The sequence below is a fragment of the Moschus berezovskii genome, chromosome 18, assembly GCF_049115385.1.
Source record: "Moschus berezovskii isolate FMDL1 chromosome 18, NW_MosBer_1.0, whole genome shotgun sequence".
NCBI lineage: Eukaryota > Metazoa > Chordata > Mammalia > Artiodactyla > Moschidae > Moschus > Moschus berezovskii.
The window spans coordinates 35,423,723-35,444,900 of record NC_142477.1 but is presented as its reverse complement, the minus strand read 5'-3'; the positions used below and the strand labels follow the sequence as shown (position 1 = coordinate 35,444,900).

Sequence of the window (21,178 nt, the reverse complement as noted above, 5' to 3'; positions counted from 1 at the left end):
GACACGCTGACGGTCTGTGACAACCCTACACTGAGCAGGTATGTCGGTGACATTTTTCCAACAGCATTTGTTCACTTCCGTCATATTTTATGTCTCTCATATTTTGGTATTTCTCACAATGTCTTACATTTTTTCATTGTTACTTTTGTTATGGTTATCTGTGATCAGTGATCTTTGATGTTACTGTTGCAAAAAGATTTACAATTCAACGAAGGCTCAGATAACATTTTTTAAAATATTTTTGAATTAAGGCATGTACATTATTTTTAGAGACATAATGCTATTGCACAATTAATAGACTCCAGTATCATGTAAACGTAACTTTTATATGCACTGGGAAGCCAAACACTTAACTGACATTATTGCAACATCAGCTTGATTGCAGTGGTCTGGAACCGAACCTGCATTATCTCAAAGGCATGCCTGGGCAGCCTTATAAGGCGTCTCAGATTCTCCTCTCTGAGTGAAAGTATTTATGTTGAAGAGACTAAATAATGTTTGTTTCTCTTACTCTCTCCTTGCTAAAGTGGAGGTATATTAAATTTTTTTAAAAAATGTGTGATTTGATGTTCTGGGCCATTCCAACATACTGGTAAACAAGTAGAAACATAAACAATCTTAACTTGCATTCACTGTGGTACATTATACGTTTCTCAGTGAATGCGTGCCCATTACTTCATGTGATACAACAAGGGCAGGAGTAGCTGTAATTATACATCATCACTGTGGAAAGTCTGAAAAAATGAGGATCAAGCAGAACCTTGACCGCCAGACATAAGCACTGTTAACCTGTATTTGACAGTCACCCTGACTGTGTGAGATGATCAGGAAGACAGCAACATCCCTATTTTACAGTCCAGACCACTGCGGTTCAGAAACATCAGTAACGTGGCCAGTTATTGCCTAAGTGACCACCGACTAGTCAGTGGGAAGCTGGTCCCAGACCCAGGGGTTTCCTGCATCTGCCTGGCACTGCCTTTCCATCATCAACCACAGGCCCCACGTATGGGAAGAGAGGGATTACATCTTGCGGCCGAATGATCTCATGACTCAACACTTAGGCACCTCCCCCCACCAATCTGGTGATATATTACTAGGCTCCCAAGCAGTTAGTGTGTTGAAATGAATGACTCTATTGAAAGATGATTCTCTAATCATTATCCTTTCTTTCAGGCAGATTACCTTATGCTTTGGAGCAGCAGTCCCCAACTTTTTTGGCACTGGGGACCAGTTTTGTGGAAGATAATTTTTCCACAGACTGGCATAGGGGGTGGGTGTGGTTTCTGGATGATTCAAAAGGATGACATTTATTGTGCACTTTATTGCTGTTATTACTATTACATCAGCTCCACCTCAGATCGTCAGGCATTAGATCCTGGAGGCTGTGGACCCCTGCTTTAGAGCATGCTGCGTACTCATTCATACAAGACTCACTGGATCCCAAGTAACTAAGAGAAATCAGTTACCTTCTCCACAGTTCCTCCCGGCTGATAATCAGTCACGGTCACTTGGACGGAACCATCCTGGACTTTCAAGTCGGGACCACATGGTTCACTGGCTCCATTGGTCAGCTGTGCTGCCTCTGCGCTCCCGGGCCTGGCCTCAGCCTCAGGCCTCTTGCAGTGTGGGCTGACCCTGGCCACGGGCTTGTGCTTGGACCCCAGGCTGTCATTCTGCTGGAGGGAACTGGGGCTGTCTGTGCTTGCCGGACCCTGAGTGCCTGTCCCGGCTCTGCACTCCAGTTTGGGCGAACTCCTCGATCCTGACAGCTCCTTCCTCCCCGAGCAGCCAGGGCTACCCTTGGGGGCCTCTGATGGGACCAGCAGGCTGGCTGTGTGGGAAAGGGGGTCCCGCACGCCTCCTGGGAGGCTCTCCTGGAAGTCCAGCGAGCTGCTGAGGAGAGGCACCGAGGAGGCCTTGCTGACCAGTGTTTTCTTGGGGTGTTCCTCTCGGCTGATACCTGTGACCTTAGAAGAGGCTGTCGAAACACGTGTAGAGTCGTCCTCTGTCAGCGGCCTGCTGGGACCCGAGAGGGTCCCTGGGAGGGAAATACAGTCGCCTTCGCCATCAAACTCTTCCTCGTCGCTGGCGTTGTCATCAGAGCAGCCCACCCTCCTCTGGCGGAGGAGGGGGTTCCGAAGGACCTCTGGGCTCCCGGGAAGACTGGCTTGCCTGGTGATTGTCACCTGCTTGTGGAAGAGCCCCGAGGCCCGTTGGCTTCCGAGAGTCACAAGGCTGTTGGCCCTGGCTTTTCCTGGCTCCCTGTGAGCTGCTGGGGTTGGAAGAAGAAAAGTCAAGTGAAATAGCTTTCCATCTGGTGTGGTCTTTTAATCTACCCCCTCCCCGCCACTGCTTTACACACGAGCAGTTCCACATTCACAGATGCCAGGTACATACCTTCTGGCCACTGGTCACTAGGCATAAACGACATAGTTTCTTGGGATCTGCTTACAGTGAGAGCCAACTTTCTTCTCTGCCTACTGTTTTTTCTTTCTTTTTTTTTTTTAAAATTTAACCTCTGGATTGTTCAACTTAAACATGTGTGCTGCCTAGAGACAGAAGTGTGTAACTTGTCAACATCCATGATATCTAACACGTTACTGGGTTCAACCTAAATGCTGCTCCAAATACTCCCCGGGGGAGGATGCCCTGGGATCACCGAGTCCCGCACACCCGGGCCTTCTTATCACCTGAGGTCCTTCTTTCACAGGCAGGAGGGAGGCGGGCTTGATTAATGGGCACGTGAGCCCCGAGAACGTGGTGAGCTGAAGCCTGAGACTACACATAATTTATAAACTCCAACCTGGGAAGGGAAGGAAAGCGTGGGAGCTCGGCAAACTCTTCGCATCTCGTTAAATGCAGTGAAAAATTACACGTGCTTCCGCCTTAAGAGCGTTTCTATCAGAGCCTGGAGGAAGCACAAGGGCTGCTCCAAACGAGCTAGACAGGTTCTCGTCTGCCTCACCTGAGACAGGGGATTTTCTTATTCAGACATTAGAAATGAGCAAAAGGAAACCACACTGGTGGGAGTGAGGAGTCAGTGCAGTTCACATCAGGTCATTATTTCAGATTATACTGAGAAAATATAATCAACGAGGTCTTTTTAAAAAAACAAAACAAAACAAAAAACCCATTTGATAACATCTGTCTCATATGTTCTAAATCATTCACTCACTGCCTTCCGAAAAGAATTAAGTGTCTAGTGAAGAATGTGGTTAGGATTCCCCTAAAACATAAGGCCATCAGGTTATCAGCCATGATTCGATGCCGCAAATTCCAAGACGACACTGTGCAAATAGCATCCCAAGGTGGGGGCAGTTTAGCCTTCCACACTTTGGGTACAGACCATGCACCCAGCCTGTTGACTGCAGAAGTGGGGAAGCTGGTCACTAGGACTGCACTAAGTTATCCAAGATCAAACTCTGCCTTTAGTCAGAGTAGAAAGGTGGCCCCTACTCAACCACGGGTGTGGTCTCCAGTTTTTTTTCCATACCCCAGCACCATGACGTATAAACCAAGGCATCATGGAGTCAGAAGAGTCAGGGCTTACGGGAGGTGCTGGGGGGCTCCGCGGAGCTGCTGCTGCCGCCACTCCCTGGAGGGTCCTCGTCTTCGGAGCCGGCCACCATGAAGTCAGACAGCAGGCCTGGGGCATCGTGAGCAAAGTACTGGGAGAGTTCAGATTCAGAAATCAGGGAGTCCTGTTGAAGAAGGCAGTGCTAGATGAGAAGATGCACCAGAGTGTATTATTTTAAATAGTAATTGTGTCCCATCTTCCCGAAAGCACTGTGTTCTCATCTGCGGTCACTCAAAACAGCTGTGATAGTAAACGCCCACCTCCATTTACTCTTTTTTTTTTTTTTCTCAGTCGTGTCCGACTCTTTGCGACCCCATGGACTGTAGCCTACCAGGATTCTCTGTCCATGGGATTTTCCAGGCAAGAGTACTGGAGCGGGCTGCCATTCCATTTGCTTTAGGATCACTAAATTAAACAATGAACGAATTAAAAGGCAATTGCTGCCAGACAATGTTTTTAAGAAATACGTTTTTGGCTGCGATCAGAAAAACCACAGCAGCAATGCATCAACCATCCCAGGAAGAAGACTGGGGGAAGAGACAGGAGGAGGAATGGAATTCCAAGCCACTGGTTCAGCCTACCGATGAAACAACTAAACAGACGAGTTTGACTCTTGTTCTCTGATCCGCTGGGTTTTCGAAATAGCCAGCCAAGAAAGATTCCTTAAAGTTGCAGATGCCCTCCCCAAACTGGCCCAGGCACCTTTTATTAAAAATAAAAGGGGGGGCAGTTATTTTTTAAACTGTAGCTCAGTTCTTTTATTTTGTTGTTTTGTTCTTTTCCTGGATAAATATTAATAAAAGAAACTTACATTTATATGTTCTCAACTGGACATTTTTGCTGTTTGCTGTGTAAAATGGCCAAGATGACTCATGGGGATAAATACAGGTTGGACCCTATGGTTTGATTTTTGGGCTCCAGAACAAAGGCCTGTCTAGTCAAAGCTCTGTTTTTTTCCAGTAGTCATGTATAGATGTGAGAGCTGGACTATAAAGAAAGCTGAGTGCCAAAGAATTGATGCTTTTGAACTGCAGTGTTGGAGAAGACTCTTGAGAGTCCCTTGGACAGCAAGGAGATCCAACCAGTCCATCCTAAAGGAAATCAATCCTGACTATTCATTGGAAGGACTGATGCTGAAGCTTAAACGCCAGTACTCTGGCCACCTGATGCAAAGAACTGACTCATTTGAAAAGACCCTGATGCTGGGAAAGATTGAAGGAGGAAGAAGGGGATGACAGACGATGAGATGATTGGATGGCATCACTGACTCAATGGACATGAGTTTGAGTAGGCTCCAGGAGTTGGTGATGGACAGGGAAGCCTGGTGTGCTGCAGTCCATGGGGTTGCAAAGAGTTGGACACAACTGAGCGACTGAACTGAACTGAACCAGTAAAGCAAGGCAGCAAAGTGCCTTTTCTTGACTCACCTTTTTTGCAAAAGAAGGACTCTTCAAGGGGGTACCTGTTGGGGGAAAAATTTACAATACTGTAAAAACAATGAAGCTCAAATCCTTACAAACAGGCTCACCTTCTTAACAGGAAAAGAAGGAGCCAAACATATTAAACAAAACCCTCTCTGCTCAACAGGCATGGAGGGGCCACGTGTGTGGGAATGGATGTGCATGCAGTCTATTGGGTACCCGTCCCACCTCCCAAGATTCTTCTCAAGCTTCAAGCCCTCAGATGCTACTGACTCCATGGTGATCCTGTTAGTAGTTGGCAGTAACTTCCTCTGCATTTCAGAAGTACTTTATACTGCCCATATACCCATTTCCATATGCATAATATAATTTAATTACAAGTGGATGCCTGTTCTCTTCTTCCTTGACTATTTAGCTATCACTGATCGGGCCCTGCAGGGCTTAGCACTAGGATCTAGGAAGTGTTCAGTGATATTTGATAAATGGATTGAAGGATGAATGAAGAAAGGAACAGCACTCAAAAAACTCTTGAAAGAAAGAGGGAGAGGGCTGAATATCTGTCTTAGTTTTTAGTTGAAGGACAAAAAGGCTTTGAGTTTGAGGATCATAGCTTAGTAAAATCTTTTATAAATGACTGAGTGAATATGTTGGGATTATGAGAGGACAGCCTTCAGGCAACTCAGGAGAATGAGTGAGTTGAATAAAGAGTCCATTATGGCTGTGCCCACTTTCAATATATTAATTATGGATGCAAATAATTAGGGTACTTCTTGGTTGCCAAAAAACCGTATGCCTTCCTTTTCCTTTGACAACCAGTAACTCACGTCTCAGTTTCCTCCTGACATCAGTCTTCACATCAGTAATATCTCGAGTTCAGATACATCAGCAGAGTCCCTTGAGGTTCCCACTCTACAGGAAACATTACTTTTCCAACTTGGTACAAAGTTTCATGTTTTAAATTCATGTGACATTCTTACTAGGGCAATCCTTCTATGACTGAACTTTCCACTTAAGAAGGAGGAAAATCATGATTTTTGCAGCCTGTTACCTTTCAGTTGAAACTTTTAATTCATATAAAGAAATCCCAGGTTTTTGGCTGGATTGTACCCCATGCCTACCGAAACAACTGGTAATTTGGTAGCATTTCATTTCTACTTGGAATGAAGTAGAATTCATGTTCTACTTAACATGAATTGTACATAAACACCTGAAATGCTGCTAACTCATTTTTGCAAATTATCTTAAAGCAGTAGAAAAAGCGTGCATGGCTGGAACTTTAATACAGCATGTTAAATAACTGTAGAAATCAAAAACGGCCGCTAAGGGAAAGCATGGAATCTCTTTGACAGCTACTTCTGCCAAACCCGGTAATTACCAAGACTCCAATAATACTGCGCAGGGGAGTGCCCCCGGGGGGGAACGTAATGAGAGACTCTTCTGAATGTTGAATGAAGATGTGCAGTTACAGTACCTAAGCCAGGAGAGGAACTGGCCTCTTTGCTCTCCTGATAAGTGCTGCGTGCTATCACTTCATCCATTTCCTGCTCGGAAACCTGATTGTCAGCAGAAAGCACAAATTAGACGGTTTTATTTATTTATTTTTCCCCCAATAAAAGTAGCTAGGACCATAGTCAGAGGCTGGAGCTCAGATAAAGAGGAAAATTGCAAGACCAAAGACTATGACCGCCCTCTGAAGCAATAAACCAGGGCATATGAGTAGTTATTATATCCATTAACAGCTGGGTTAATGGACTGCTTCAAACACTGGATTCAAAACCAGACCTTCAGTTGATACCCAAGCCCATGAAGCAAAGCATTCATCGCTGGTTACCAACAACATGGCTGACTTGTGCCTCTCTCTAGAACACTCACTTCTCATTCTTTTTGTTTCCTAAACTTAAACAATTTCAAACTTACATAAAATTTGCAAGAATAGCACCAGGATAGTATACTCTTTAACTATACTCATTTTTTTTTAAAACATTCCACGTTCACACTCGTACTTTACCTTCTCACACACACACACAACTTTTTACTAAACCATTTGGGAGTTAGTTCCAGACATCATGACCCTTCACCTGTAAGTAATTTAGTAAGTATCTCCTGAAAACAAGGACATTCTCTTAAATAATCTTGGTACTATTATCAAGTTCAGCAAATTTAACATTGATAAAAACGATGGTCGAATATACATTTCACATCCCTAAGACTATCCTTTAGAAACGCCACTCAAAGTGTGTCTTGAGCCTGGAAATAATACACAGAAAGTTTGATGCCAGCCTGGGATGAGATAAGGATTTTCCCTGAGAATGCAAATCAATACTCAGCTGCTTTCATCAACGTCTCACGAGGTTTAAATGTCAAATGAAGTGAATAGTGTGTATAGTGATGTGACCGATTTATATTCCGGAGCAAGCTCCTTATCTGCGACGGGCCTTAGTGGCCCGTCACCAACTTCTCTGCCAAGTAATGCTTTAGAGAAAAGTTTTTTTGGGGGGAGGGGTGTATTGAGCAATCCAGAATTCAAAATCCAGTTCTCATGTCTATTTATTCTCCTTTATATGTCTATTTATAATCCAAAATAATTCTGAGCCTTTGTCTTTCATGATATTGATAATTTGAAAGAAACTGCTGCTGCTGCTAAGTCGCTTTAGTCGTGTCCAACTCTGTGTGACCCCAGAGACGGCAGCCCACCAGGCTCCCCCATCCCTGGGATTCTCCAGGCAAGAACACTGGAGTGGGTTGCCATTTCCTTCTCCAATGCATGAAAGTGAAAAGTGACAGTGAAGTCGCTCAGTCGTGTCCAACTAGTAGCGACCCCATGGACTGCAGCCCACCAGGCTCCTCCATCCATGGGACTCTCCAGGCAAGAGCACTGGAGTGGAGAGCCACTGCCTTCTCCGTTGAAAGAAACTAGGCCAATCCAAACCCTCAGTTACAAGTTGTCCAACAGTTTCTTCATGCTTAGACTTACATGATGCCTTTGGGGGCAGAAAAACGACAGAATTATAAAAACCGTTTCTTTTTCGGTACATCACAGGATCAGTGTGTTTCGTAACTGATGATAACTCTGACTACTTGTTTACAGTTTCATCAGATTTCTCCACAGGATTTGTTGTGTTGTTGCCATTAATGAGTAATCTGGCAGGAGACAATTTGAGGCTGTTTTATCCTGCTTCCCAATATATTTCCACTCAATGGTTTTAGCATCATTCATTATTCTTGCTGAATCAGTTATTATAATGAAGTTTTCAAAAATAGTGAATTTATCATTCTCTTTTCCTTCTATATTTATTGGTGGCATGGTAAACTCATGGATTCCTCCACGCCCCCCTGCCACTCCACCAACAGTTGTTATCCATAACTGTAATTTTTCATGGGAAGATTTTTATTGTTTTAATTTTTCTTATTATTTGGGTTTCTTTTTTGACTGTGCCACATGGCATGCAGGATCTTAGTTCCCCAACCAGGGATTGAACCTATAACTTCTGCAGTGGAAGCATGGAGTCTTAACCAATGGACCACCAGGAAAGTCCTTCATGGGAAGATTTTTAAAAAGCCTGATACATGATGAACTATGAGATATTTTAAAAGCAACTACAGGACTTGTATAGCTTTTTTTAAAGGTAAGAATATTTTAAATGTAGGACAGTAATTCTGTGTATTAAATAACATTTAGAATAAATAATATTTGGATAAGCACAGCAATCTGCCTTAAGAAGTAAATGAACATTTCTATGCAGGATTCAGCATTATACTTTAACCTAACACATCAACCATCATCACATCAGGGACTGTGTGTAGTAGTGTCTAATAGTCTTCACAGGAAATAAAACATGAACACACATGCACGCAGACATACACGCATACTCCCACACATACCTTCATAAGCCAAAGAGTAATTCTGTATAAATGAACCATTAAAAATGGTTTTTCTTGACATTAGACTTTGAATATTTGCAATTATTTTTGAGTGGGAGAAAAATGGTTGGGGTTTAAAACATGTGAAAGATTTCCTGGATAACTCTAATCATGCTGAAAGCCCCAGTTATCAATTAATAGTGGACCTCTATTACTTTCTTCTACTTAACGTCAGCTAGAATCTGCCACACGAGCAGGTCCAAATCTTAGCTTGTCTAAACCTGGAGGGTTTGGATATTCCAATTGGGCGGCCACGGCTTCAGTCATTATGAGAAACTCGAAAAGAAAATCTTTGTGGTATTTCTCTTGGAACAACATGAAAACTGAGGAAGCACATACATTTAGTATCAAAATGTACCATTGGCATGAAATGTTGGGATAAGTGGTACAAAAATACATTAAACGTAAAATGGAATCTTGACCAAAAGGAAAATATAGTATGGTGTTACAACTAAGAACACTGTGTTTACCTAGAAGGAAACATGAAATCCAGTCAAACAAATACTGAAATTTGGTTTCTTGAACGTATCTCCAGCACCATCCCGACGACCATTTTACCATGGCTAGAAATATGAGTCAACCCGTATGTTCCACGGAATCATAGACCACCAGTAGACCAGGATTGTTATGCTTTGCACTGGAATGCCATTTCGATGTTTGATTGTATTGGCAAATTAGGCAGATGCTTTGGGGTACGATTAGGCTGACCAACAAATCACGACCTGTGTGCGGTTGGAACGGATTTTGAAGTCAGAGATGCCTTGAAGCCAATAACTGCAAACCATGGAGAACTTAATTTTCTCTAATGTTGCTGAGGGATGGGCTGGGTCAGCAGCCATAGCTTGTTGGACTGCTTCCTGAGGTTAGGGGACTGTGGCCACGAGGGTGGTGGAACCCAAGGGAGAATCCTTGGAGGGAGGAGTTGAGACTGCGAGTCAAAGCAGGGTTAAAAGTGTCCCAGAGAGAGCTAGGGGGATGGCAGGGGGACACAGCAGAGCAGATTCCGAGGGAAAGGCAGGACTACAGAACAGAAAGGAGAAGCACAGGCAAAGACAAGGAGGAAAAATAGGAAAAGTTGGAAGCGGGACTTGATTTTCTATAAATGATATTTATTCAAGTAGCTTTTATGTAAGACATTTTTAAGAATGCTTGTAGGAGTTTCCTGGGTGGTCCAGTGGTTGGGACCTCACCTTCTGGTGTGGCGGAGGGGGTGTGTGTGTAGGTTCGATCCTTGATTGGGGAGGTTCGATCCTTGGTCAGGGTGCTAAGATTCCACATGCCTCTGGGCCGAAGAAACAGAAGCAATATGGTAACTACTTCAATAAGACTTAAAAAAAAATGCTTGAAGACAAGAGAAAACAACCTCGGAGGTGGGGGCGGGGGAAGTAGCCTGGCTGAGTTTGAATCAGCAATCAAGGTCCAAGGAGCTTGACTGACATCTCTGTCCCAAATCAAGACACAGAGTCACACCTTTGCAGTGGCTATTTGTATAGGGGAAACCAGACACTCAGGGCTTCCCAGGTGGCGCTAGTGATAAAGGACCTACTGCCAATGCAAGAGATGTAAGAGACATGGGTTCGATCCCTGAGTTGGGAAGATCCCCTGAAGGAGCGTACAGCAACCCACTCCAGCGTTCTTGCCTGGAGAATCGCATGGACAGAGGAGTCTGGTGGGCTACAGTCCATGTGGTTGCAACGAGTCAGACATGACTGAAGTAACTTAGCATGCACAGCATGCAACTGGATGAATAACCAGTGAACACTGCTGAGACAGTGAAAATGACCCCGTAAAGTTATTGCACTGAAGAAATCTCAGATGCGCCACATGGGAGAACCTGCCAGGTCTCCTGGTATAAACTTCTTACTCGTAAACTAGCATAACAGTCCATCCAGTATAGCAGCCTGGAACGTAATCAAATAACTCTACAAATAATACAAAGTGGATAATAGCCACATGACAGGCATGGGAAGAGTTAATGGTCTAAAGGAGTATTCTGAGTTGTTGAAATGTCAGATTTTGTAGGGGGGAGAAAAAAAGATGACCATATTGGAGACAAGCTGATTTTAAGAGTTTTACCTGGAGTACTCAAAAACAACCAAAACCAGTTCTCAAAATGGGTTGAGTTGGACTTGCTAAAGTGTCCTATGCTTAGCTTAAAACATTAAAAGCAATCGTGCTCATTGGAAGGACTGATGCTAAAGCTGAAACTGCAATACTTTGGCCACCTCATGCGAAGAGTTGACTCACTAGAAAACACCCTGATGCTGGGAGGGATTAGGGGCAGGAGGAGAAGGGGACGCCAGAGGATGAGATGGCTGGATGGCATCACCGACTTGATGGACATGAGTCTGGATGGACTCCGGGAGTTGGTAATGGACAGGGAGGCCTGGCGTGCTGCGATTCATGGGGTCGCAAAGAGTCGGACACGACTGAGAGACTGAACTGAAGTAGAAGAGATACAACCAGGTAAACAGCATGCATGCATGCTAAGTCACTTCAGTCACGTCCAACTCTACAACCCCATGGACTGTAGCCCACTTCTGTCCTCTGTCCTTGGGATTTCCCAGGCAAGAATACTGGAGTGGGTTGCCATTACCTTCTCCAAAGTAAACAGCAGAGGTCCCCAATACAGGGGCTATGATTTCTGCAAGTTAGTATGGGGAAACATTGTGATACTGACGCTGAAAGAAAATTAGTGGGCTCTTAAGCATTAATTACACAAGTATTTTGCTCAGGTCAAGGATGGATGCAGAAACCTGAAAAGGCTAAGTATCTCACCAGAGATCGGATAGCCAGCAGGGGTTACTCAGAACCCTACCTTCCATACTTAGCACTCCCACCTTCCACTAACTTTAAATTCACCAATAATATTGTCAACATTTTCTAATAAAATGTTCTGAGTGTGAAGATGAAGAAGTTCAGGTCAATAATTCATTTCCCAAGTGTTATCAGTTACCTTGGTCACTGGGTGGCCACACGCTGATTCCCATCCCCAGCTGTGTGAACGGTCTCATCAACGAGTCTGCATGGTCATAGGAACACATGTGCCATTGCTACTGGACAAACAGCTGTCTTCCCATACTTAGGACAGCGTGAGATACTTCACCTTTGGATTAGGGTGCCGGCCGATGACCAGGCGAACGGGTCCTGGGGGGCATTTGCTCAAGATGGCGTGGACTTTGCTTAAAGCAGCATGGCGGACGTTGACGGAGTTCACTTCCAGGATTTGATCTCCGCGGCTAGGGAGGACAACACGATCAACACTCTGTGGTAACAGTTTTTTACAAGACTTCCTTCTGGGAGTGGTTTATATAATACAAAATCTTTTCTGAATACTTTAAAGAAGCAAATGATATCCTTGCATCTTTGCATATGTATAAAAAAGCAAAACCCTCATAAACACAGTAGGTTTTAAACTGACAAAGATCATTATGGGTATCTGCCTGCATTTTCAGAAGTAGTAAAGTTAAAATGGATAATAAGGATAACAATGAAGCTTACTATTACTCGAACGCGTATTGCAGGCCAAGTACTATAGAAAGAAATTTATGTAACAACGCTTTGACTAGGTATTATTATTCCCATTATGTAGATAAGGCCACGGGCTCAGAGAGGTCACCCAGATGTCACACACTGTTGAACTCAGGTTTGCCTACCTTTTGCTCATCAAGTGATAGTCCCTCGGCCACCACCAGTTTCTTCTTCTCTACCATATTGAAATGATTATTGTAATATAATTTTAGAAGGAAATATCTGAAGCTCAAAGGTTACCCAATAATTTGTAAAAACGTTTCAGATTTGAACAAACGAGAAATTGGGGACAAGATGCCCATTTTGACTTGAAATTATAGGGAGAGAACTCAGTATGAGAAAACAAAGAGTCTTTATGTGGGGTTTGAAGAATGGTCATTTGGCAGGCTCCAGACATATGGAACCATTCAAGAAAGAAACATCATCTTGGGATGTCATTAAAGGATTTTTTTCCTTGGGTTCTAAAAGTATATTTTCTTTAATGTACTTTGGATGATTTGCTAAATTTTTTTCAGTATGGAAATTCACTCTGATGATTAACTAAAAACATAATATAATCTATTAACAGGGCCTCAAAATGGCAACCTCAAGGAATGTCATTTTGATAATTCCTCAACTGCTCAAGGACTTAAAAACTTAGAGGGGAGAAAGATGATACTGTTTCCACAAAGGGCTTCATGAAATACGTGTACATTCTTGTGAAGTTTAGGTGGGCACAGACCCACTGCAATTACTATATAATAGAACACCGAAACCTCTCTTGTATAAACAGAATACCCAAGCTACAACTCAACTAGCCAAATTGAGAAATCAGACACGCAGTGATTTCAGACAGTAAGCATCTAGACATCACGTCTCAAAAAGGAATGAAACAACAGGAAAGGTTCAGGAGATTGTACTTAATAAAGGCCTCCTGTTCAAGGGCATGATCTTAGGACCCTCTTGTATCCAGTGATTCTGAACCATTTTGAGTAGTTCCCAGCAGCTTATGTGAATTCTATATACATGTATATGAAAGTGAAAGAAAATATTTGGATAATCATAGGTATCTACATAGACTTGTACTGTGTCAGGTTTCTGAAACTGAACTTCTGAGTCCAAATAGAACAGGACTGGTAGGGAGAGCCAAGATCTGGAATTCTTGAACCAAATTTCATTTATCTTTTCATCTTTGGAGATGCTTTTGATTGTAATTCTAGCTACATGACCGCAAATAATATAAACATTTAGAATTTCACAAGGGAATGTAACAGGGCAGGTATCTTATGTATGTATTCACATATTCACAAACCCACCAGATCTCTGAACTCTCTGGTTTACAACCAACCTCAGATTGCTCTCCATCTTGGCCACCGATCCTGGGGCAAGGCTGTGAATGTAGATGCCTGGAGGGCTGTTTTCTAGGGCCAGGCAGCAGGCACCGATGCCTAAGCCAACTCTGGGCTCTGTGGGAGGCATCATTGAAAGAAAACAAAATCAGAAGAAAGAAAGAAAAGGAGTATCAATAACTTGAAACTGCATTAATGTATACTTTGACCAATAACCACTTATTTTTAGACCAGATTTAGGATATAAATTTTACTTTTACTTTTGTCAATGTGAGCCACATTCTTTTAATGAAATGAGTCTATGGCAGAACCAGGGGATAACTATGGACTGTGAATTATTTGATGATCCATTCTCTTCTTAGTCTGAAGGGTCTCCTGGAATCTGTTTTTGGAAACAGGCAGAGTCCCAGTAACATTTTCTATTCTGGATATACAACTTCAGGCTTTCTTTTGCCTCCCATTGGTTTCTAGGTTATTCAGTTGTTTATCATATTTCTACCACTGGAGGCAAAGATTAAAAGCAGTAATATTTGGTGTTACCCAGGATTTTTAGTTACTGGTGTTAGCTCTATTCTTCACTATATTCTTTCTTCTTGAAAATGTTATATTAGCCCTAGAATTCAGCTAGTCAGTGATGTTTTTAACATGAGTCTCTGACACACAGTGATTCATCCAGAGAGAGCTTTAAAAAACTGCGCTACTGGTAACTTTTCTTCACTTTAGTGAAATGACTAAGATCTCTCCTTTTGATCCTACTGTCCATTTAGAGAATGCCATATGTTGTTGGTAGCAGAATGTTCCAAAGAAGCAATTCATAGAAAAAGATATAAAAAAAAAGAAAATGAACCTAAGAACAGATAACAAATTATGATTTGAGAGAATTTAACGAAATGAGGACAAGCTGGTATCACCTTTGTTGAGGGTTACTTCCATGACAATTCTGTCTTTGGGCCCGGGGGCCTTCCGACCCAGGGACGAACTGCCTTCATCACTGCCCACCGCTGAGGTTCCCCCACTGGCATTGAAGTTTGGGGAGCTTGATCTGCTCATGTGTGTGGGTGTGGAGCAGGGCGTGAGACTCGGGCTCAGTAACTTGGTGCGTACCGTTAAGACAAACAATCCACTCCGGATTTGCTGAGAAAACAGGAAGAAGGGCTAAAACATTCAGGTTGTCCTTTTATCGAATGATGGGAAAAAAAAAAATCACCAAACCCAAACCAAAATGAAATAAAGAAAAACAAAGATTATGATAAAGGAGGTCAATAAGAATGTCCTTACCTTAAAGGTATGAATGGCTTCTTGAAATGTCAAGCCCTTGATTGGTATTCCATTTACATCTAGGATTTCATCCCCTAGTGACCAAATTTGAGAATTAATTACATTAACATCAAGCTTTAGTTTACTGGAATCTAACTGCTTGGTCAGTATTAAAATAAAATACCATAAAGTCCCTGATTTACAACTCTTTAAGATGAATTTTGTTGTTCCAATCTACTCTCATTAGCTTAGCTCCAAGGAATGCCACAAAATGGGTCAACAAATGACATTGCATGTTCAGTTCAGTTCAGTTCAGTTGCTCAGTCGTGTCCGACTCTCCGCGACCCCATGAATCACAGCACGCCAGGCTTCCCTGTCCATCACCAACTCCCAGAGTTCACTATTCTGCGGTAATTTTCTATTTTCACCTTTAATTAAAACAGCTGTGGGAAGCATCAAGACCATACTCTCTTACCACTACCAAGTCTGATAATACACGTTCTACATTTAGAAATCAAACTACAAAGACTGAATTCCTACCCTTTTCTTACAGTCTTTGTTTTACAACTTAAACCCACTGGTGGTGAAGCACAAACACCCATAACAACGTGTGAAGCCAAGCCTATATTTTCAGAAAGACATGGAGTGTGAAAAGTGGCTGAAATGACAGAGACGAGGAAACACATGCGATCTTCTTTAGGAATGGCGGCCTCACATCTACGTGCAGCCCCACAGTCTAGACGCTTGGTTTTAATGGTGTTCAAGATTCTCAGTCAGTCAGCTGGCAAGTTATTGTACACTTCTGTCTAAGAGGCTGTTGTAGACTAATGTCAAATTTCTTTCTCTTGCTCTTATTCTTCCTCTCTCAAACTATCCTGAACCCATCTTCAACTCCAAGAAGGCAAAGTCAGGTCATTTTTCAAGCTGTTGATAGTGTCTGCTGGGAACATAATAGAGCTTGGACATTCATTCTCTTGACTTAAAGCTCGTTTCCGGCTTTGGACTCCTGTGTCATGGTCTATTTTTTGGAATCACAGTTCATCAAAAACACTACAAAGGTGCATAAGATGAACCTTGCACAGCAGTCTGGTACAGAAGAGGAACTCCCTTATAACAAAGTACAAAGCAGCCTATGAACACACATTTTCACCTCTCACGGACAGCCGATCCCAGGAGCACACGGGGTATTCCCTTAAAGGAACCCCATACACAGGTTTAAAAAGGCAAGCAGTACCAAACCCATGTGTTATGTGCCTTTTCTGTAAATGCAAATACAGATGTTGCAAAACAAGTGAAATAATCTGTTTAAAAATCACCTGGCATAACTAAGACTCAACTAGGTGAGGTTTTTGGTTTGCTTCCACCTGGGAAAAGGATAGAAACAATAAAATGATCGCTCATGCTCTTAAAAATCTTTAAAGATTACTTAAAAGACAGATCAGTTCAACAGGCTGAAAATCCATTCTGATGACCTCTATTTATTGTAAGTGAATACATATGAAAATACAGTATTTAGGAGAAGCAAGTGCTATTAACCTCTCCTATCGATTTTTTTCCTGCCATTCTGCCCCATTCTACTAGTGCTACAGGATGAATTTCAATCACGTGAACACATGGTACATCCATTATAAAAATGCTCCACTAGAATTTTACATTGTTGGGAAATGAGACACAAACACCACCTGGGAGTTAACCCTTCCTCTGAGAAAGAAAGAGATATTCTACCATTAAAATATGAAGCCTGGTCATGGCTTATCATTAGGACACAGACTTCTGGGATCGCTCTGCCTACAAAAAACGAGATTCCAATTTATTCTTATCAGTTTAAAAGAAATAAGCTGGTTAAACACAACATAATTGGACCAACTGAACTGAACGGTCACAGCATTTTTGAAGGTAATTAGTAATAGTATGATTCAATCATTCCATGCAGGAAGTATACTAATAAGGAGGAGAAAAAGTCAGGATTCACAAACAAGTTCTGGGGATCTAAGGTACCGATTGGTGCCTATAGTTAACGAGACTGGGTTATATATTTGAAAATTGCTAAGAAAGATGTTAAATGTTCTAACCACATGCACACACACCAGGTCAATATGTGAGGTGATGGAGGTATAAAAAAATCAGGATTCACGAACAAGTCCTGGGGATCTAAGGTATAATAGCATGGTGCCTAAAGTTAACGAGACTGTTATACACTTGAAAATAGTTAAGAAAGATGTTAAATGTTTTCAGCACATGCACTCACTAGGTCAATATGTGAGGTGATGGAGGTATTCATTAACATTGTTTGGCAATCATTTTGCAATACATAAGTGTATAAAATTATCATGTTGTACACCTTCAATGCACACAGTTATCAATTATATCTCAATAAAGCTGGGAGCAAAAAGTGCTTGTCTAGTACATTTAGGTGTGTCAAAAATGGTAGGTGCTATGGGGTTGGTGAAAGATGTTTATGTACTCCAGCCCCAAGCAAGAATGCACTGTAAACACTCAGGAATTTTCAAGGCAATTTCAAAGATAAACGGGACAAGACAGACATTTAAAAACACAAACAAACATATCAAGCCACTTCTCACATAATGTCTCATGTAATCCTCACAACAATTCTTCAAGGTAGGTATTCATATCCCAAGTTTACAATAGAAGAAAGTGAAGCTCAGGTTATGCAAATTGTCCAAGGTCCTGAGTAAGTACTGGATTCAGCCCAAGTCTATCCAACTACCAAGCCCAGAGCCATAGCCACCGAGACATTTGCTTCACATCTTGCCAGGGGACAGATTCTCCTAGAATCAGAGCTCACTGAGGACCACCAGAAGGTTCTCTCCTACCTTCTTTAAGTCTTCCATCCTCTGCAGCCGATCCATTTGGGAAAATGGTCTTGACAAAAATCCCCATCTGTCCTCGAATGCAGTCTCGACCTCCAGCAATGCTAAAGCCAAGGCCCTGGATGCAGAGATGGGGGCCCAGGTTATCAGTGCACTTCTTCACTGAGTGTACCCCCCAGTGTAGTATTTAACTCAGAGTTGAGCTAAAGTGAAAGTGTTAGTTGCTCAGTTGTGTCTGACTCTTTGCAACCCCATGGACTGTAGCCCGCTAGGCTCCTCTGTCCATGGGATTCTCCAGGCAAGAATACTGGAGTGGGTTGCCATGCCCTTCTCCAGAGGGTCTTTCTGATCCAAGGATCAAACCTGGGTCTCCTGCATTGCAGTTGGATTCTCTACCATCTGAGCCATGAGGGAAGCCCATAGAGTTGAGTTAGTAGCTGCAAATTCATGTGTTGTCCTCACCATGACCCTCCTCAGATCCACTTGCATTATGCTAGCTATGCATTATATTAAAGGGTGAAAAGTTTTAGGTAAACATATGAAATTGTTGACATTTGACAATCTTTTGATCTCCAAAGATGTCAATTTCACATGGATCAATTAATAGCTCATAGCTGTGCAGGTGCCATATCTGTTTTATTGTTTTATTTTTATATAATATCAAATGGATATCAAAATGGCTATTTTGATATCTGTATAACAAGTTATTTGTTATTATTTCTCTTATGATAATGGAAATGCCATGAAATTCATTCAAAAGGATAACAGTGGGTATTCCCTGAAGCAGCAGGCTCTGATTTTCTTTCAGCAGCAGTACAAGCTGGGCATTTACCCCACCCTTGATGGTGGCCTAGCTGCAAGGTGATAACTCCTGAAATCATAAGGGCACAAAGAGTTTGATGATGTCATCTGAAGGGCCATGGGAAAGGATGCCAGGGTAGCCACTCAAATCTACCCAAAGGCCACTTACTTGATTCTTATTTATACCTTTTCCCTCATTTTATATAAAAACTACACTAAAAAGGAATCATTTAAAATATATATACTAGCATTTACCTAGAGAGCAAAACGATGCACATAAAAGAGCTCACCTTGCCCTTTTCTTTGTACAGCCCAATGATGGAGATGACTGATGGCCGAATGAGTCTCCAAGGAGATTCCACCTGAGTTGTGCTTAGTGAGCGAGTGGACTTCTTCACAATGTGGTATTCCTAAAAGTCAGCACAGGAGGTCAGAGATTGTCTCACTTATCCTGCTGTGGTCCCTGGTATAAAAATATACTCAGATTTGGAAAACCTCAGTTGTCTTTTGTGTGAGATGGCCATTGGCCTGTGGTCCATACCTGGTCCAGTGGGTTAAATAAAGCTTATTATAAAAGCACATTGGAGGAACAGCCCCAACTGTGATGGACTGCCATGTCTTCTTCTCCCACATAAACAACCTAGGCTGCACCTTCCTCGGGCCTACTCCACATTATCCTACTTCTTGCTTTCTGGAGCGGAGTTAGGGACTGGAAACCGAGTGGCCTTGGAGATGTAGAATGACCATCCTCTGGTCAGGTTATTTGTTGGGAGTCACCCCTGCCCCCACTCCAAGTTCACAATCATGGTTAGAAAGTAGCTCATCATTTCAAGCTCAATTCACTCACTCAAAGCTCAGCAAGCTTTTGTTTCTTATAAAACCCAAACCGCAAACCCAGACAACTGTTATTCCGTATAAAAAAATCCCTCTGAGAGACTGCAGCAGCTTCAGCTCTGATCCCTCACATTTGGAAAATAAAATACATTTCCACAAGCCACACTTTCCCTTTCTGGCATGCAGCAGCTCAAAATCTTGATCTCTTTTCCCTTTCCATCACCCACCAAGGCCATGTGTGTAAGCAGTGTGGACCATTCATAACATAAACAATAGAGTAAATGAATCTATTGTCAAAGCACTGCGACAATCTAGCTCCTTGCTATTCTTTTTATAATAATACATTTCTTAAATGACAAAATCATTTCATGTTTAATATGAAAAAAAAGACACTAGAAAATAGTTTTTATCCTTAATCAGCATATTCTACATTCAAAGGTAAAAATGAGATCTGCTAATGATATTTTCGTAATCCTGGCAGCTTAGAACAACTATATCTTGCAGTTTTACATATTATCTGTCAGCTATGTTGGCCTCCCAGTCTCTGATTCGTTAAAAAAAAAATGATGTTGGCTTGGCAAGGTTACCACCCTTTTACCGAAACTATTATGGAAATACTTTGGCCACCTGATGTGAAGAGGCGACCCATTGTAAAGATCCTGTTGCTGGGAAAGACTGAGGACAGGAGGAGAAGGGGATGACAAAGGATGAGATGGTTGGATGGCATTGTTGACTCGATGGACATGAGTCTGAGCAAACTCTGGGAGTTGGTGATGGACAGGGAAGCCTGGCGTGCTGCAGTCCGTGGGGTCACAAAGAGTTGGACATGACTGAGCAACGGAACTACAACAATAATTATGGAAATAGCCAGGCATAGCCCTCGAATATAAAGGTTCACGTGCAGACTCACAAAGGGACTCTTTCTCTGATCAACAACCTCCAGCAGAGCCTTATTCCATCTGCCCTTCAGGGATCAGAGACCAGCAGTCTTCACTATTCTCCTGAAGAGTTTTAGGAGTCTCACTGCACTCTTAGACTTCTGTCATCCCATTTGGCAGCCATGAGCCACCTGTGGCCATCGATATTTAAATTAAGATATATGAAAATTAAAAATCTATTCCTCAGTCTCTCTAGCCACTTTTCATGTGTTTAAAAGGCACATGTGGCTGCCATACTGGGTAGTATAGACATAAAACATTTCCATCACTGCAGAAAGCTTCACTGGAGAGCTCTAATCTAGACAATACTTTTTAGTGGAGGGAGGGTAGGAGAGAGAAAGAGAGGAGGAGAGAGGAAGGGGCTTCCTTGTGGCTCAGCAGTAAAGAATCCACTGCCCATGCAGGAGATGTGGGTTTGATTCCTAGGTCAGGAAGATCTCCTGGAGTAGGGAATGGCAACCACTTCAATATTCTTGCCTGGGAAGTCCCACGGACAGAGGAACCTGGTGGACTACAGTCCATGAGGTCACAAAAGAGTAGGATGTGACTTAACGACTAAACAACAACAACAAACCTTAAAAACTAATCAACAAAAGTGGAAGAAAGGAAGGAAAGAACAACTTGAAGAAGAAAAGATAGCTTCTTCTTTAAAATCTTTCATTAGCTTGTGTTTCCTGGTTCCTAGAAGCCTATTCTTTTGTTGTTGTTCAGTTGCCAGGTTGTGTTCAACTCTTCATGA

At 42.4% G+C, this 21,178-nt stretch overlaps 1 protein-coding gene across 8 annotated transcripts in view; it reads right to left on the bottom strand.

Moving 5' to 3' along the window:
• Window positions 1–21,178, bottom strand: part of PDZD2 (PDZ domain containing 2) — a 414,864-nt gene that overhangs the window by 24,223 nt on the left and 369,463 nt on the right. For 7 of the 8 annotated variants that reach the window (XM_055422225.2, XM_055422226.2, XM_055422221.2 and 4 more), the window contains 10 exons: window positions 18,958–19,077; window positions 17,870–17,984; window positions 15,057–15,130; window positions 14,690–14,912; window positions 13,778–13,895; window positions 12,026–12,158; window positions 6,470–6,551; window positions 5,005–5,039; window positions 3,551–3,701; window positions 1,467–2,272 (listed from right to left, as the gene is read on the bottom strand). In XM_055422225.2, coding sequence (XP_055278200.2) covers window positions 1,467–2,272; window positions 3,551–3,701; window positions 5,005–5,039; window positions 6,470–6,551; window positions 12,026–12,158; window positions 13,778–13,895; window positions 14,690–14,912; window positions 15,057–15,130; window positions 17,870–17,984; window positions 18,958–19,077 — 1,857 coding nt within the window. The remainder of the gene's footprint in view (window positions 1–1,466; window positions 2,273–3,550; window positions 3,702–5,004; window positions 5,040–6,469; window positions 6,552–12,025; window positions 12,159–13,777; window positions 13,896–14,689; window positions 14,913–15,056; window positions 15,131–17,869; window positions 17,985–18,957; window positions 19,078–21,178) is intronic. The other variant, XM_055422224.2, reaches the window with a different exon arrangement.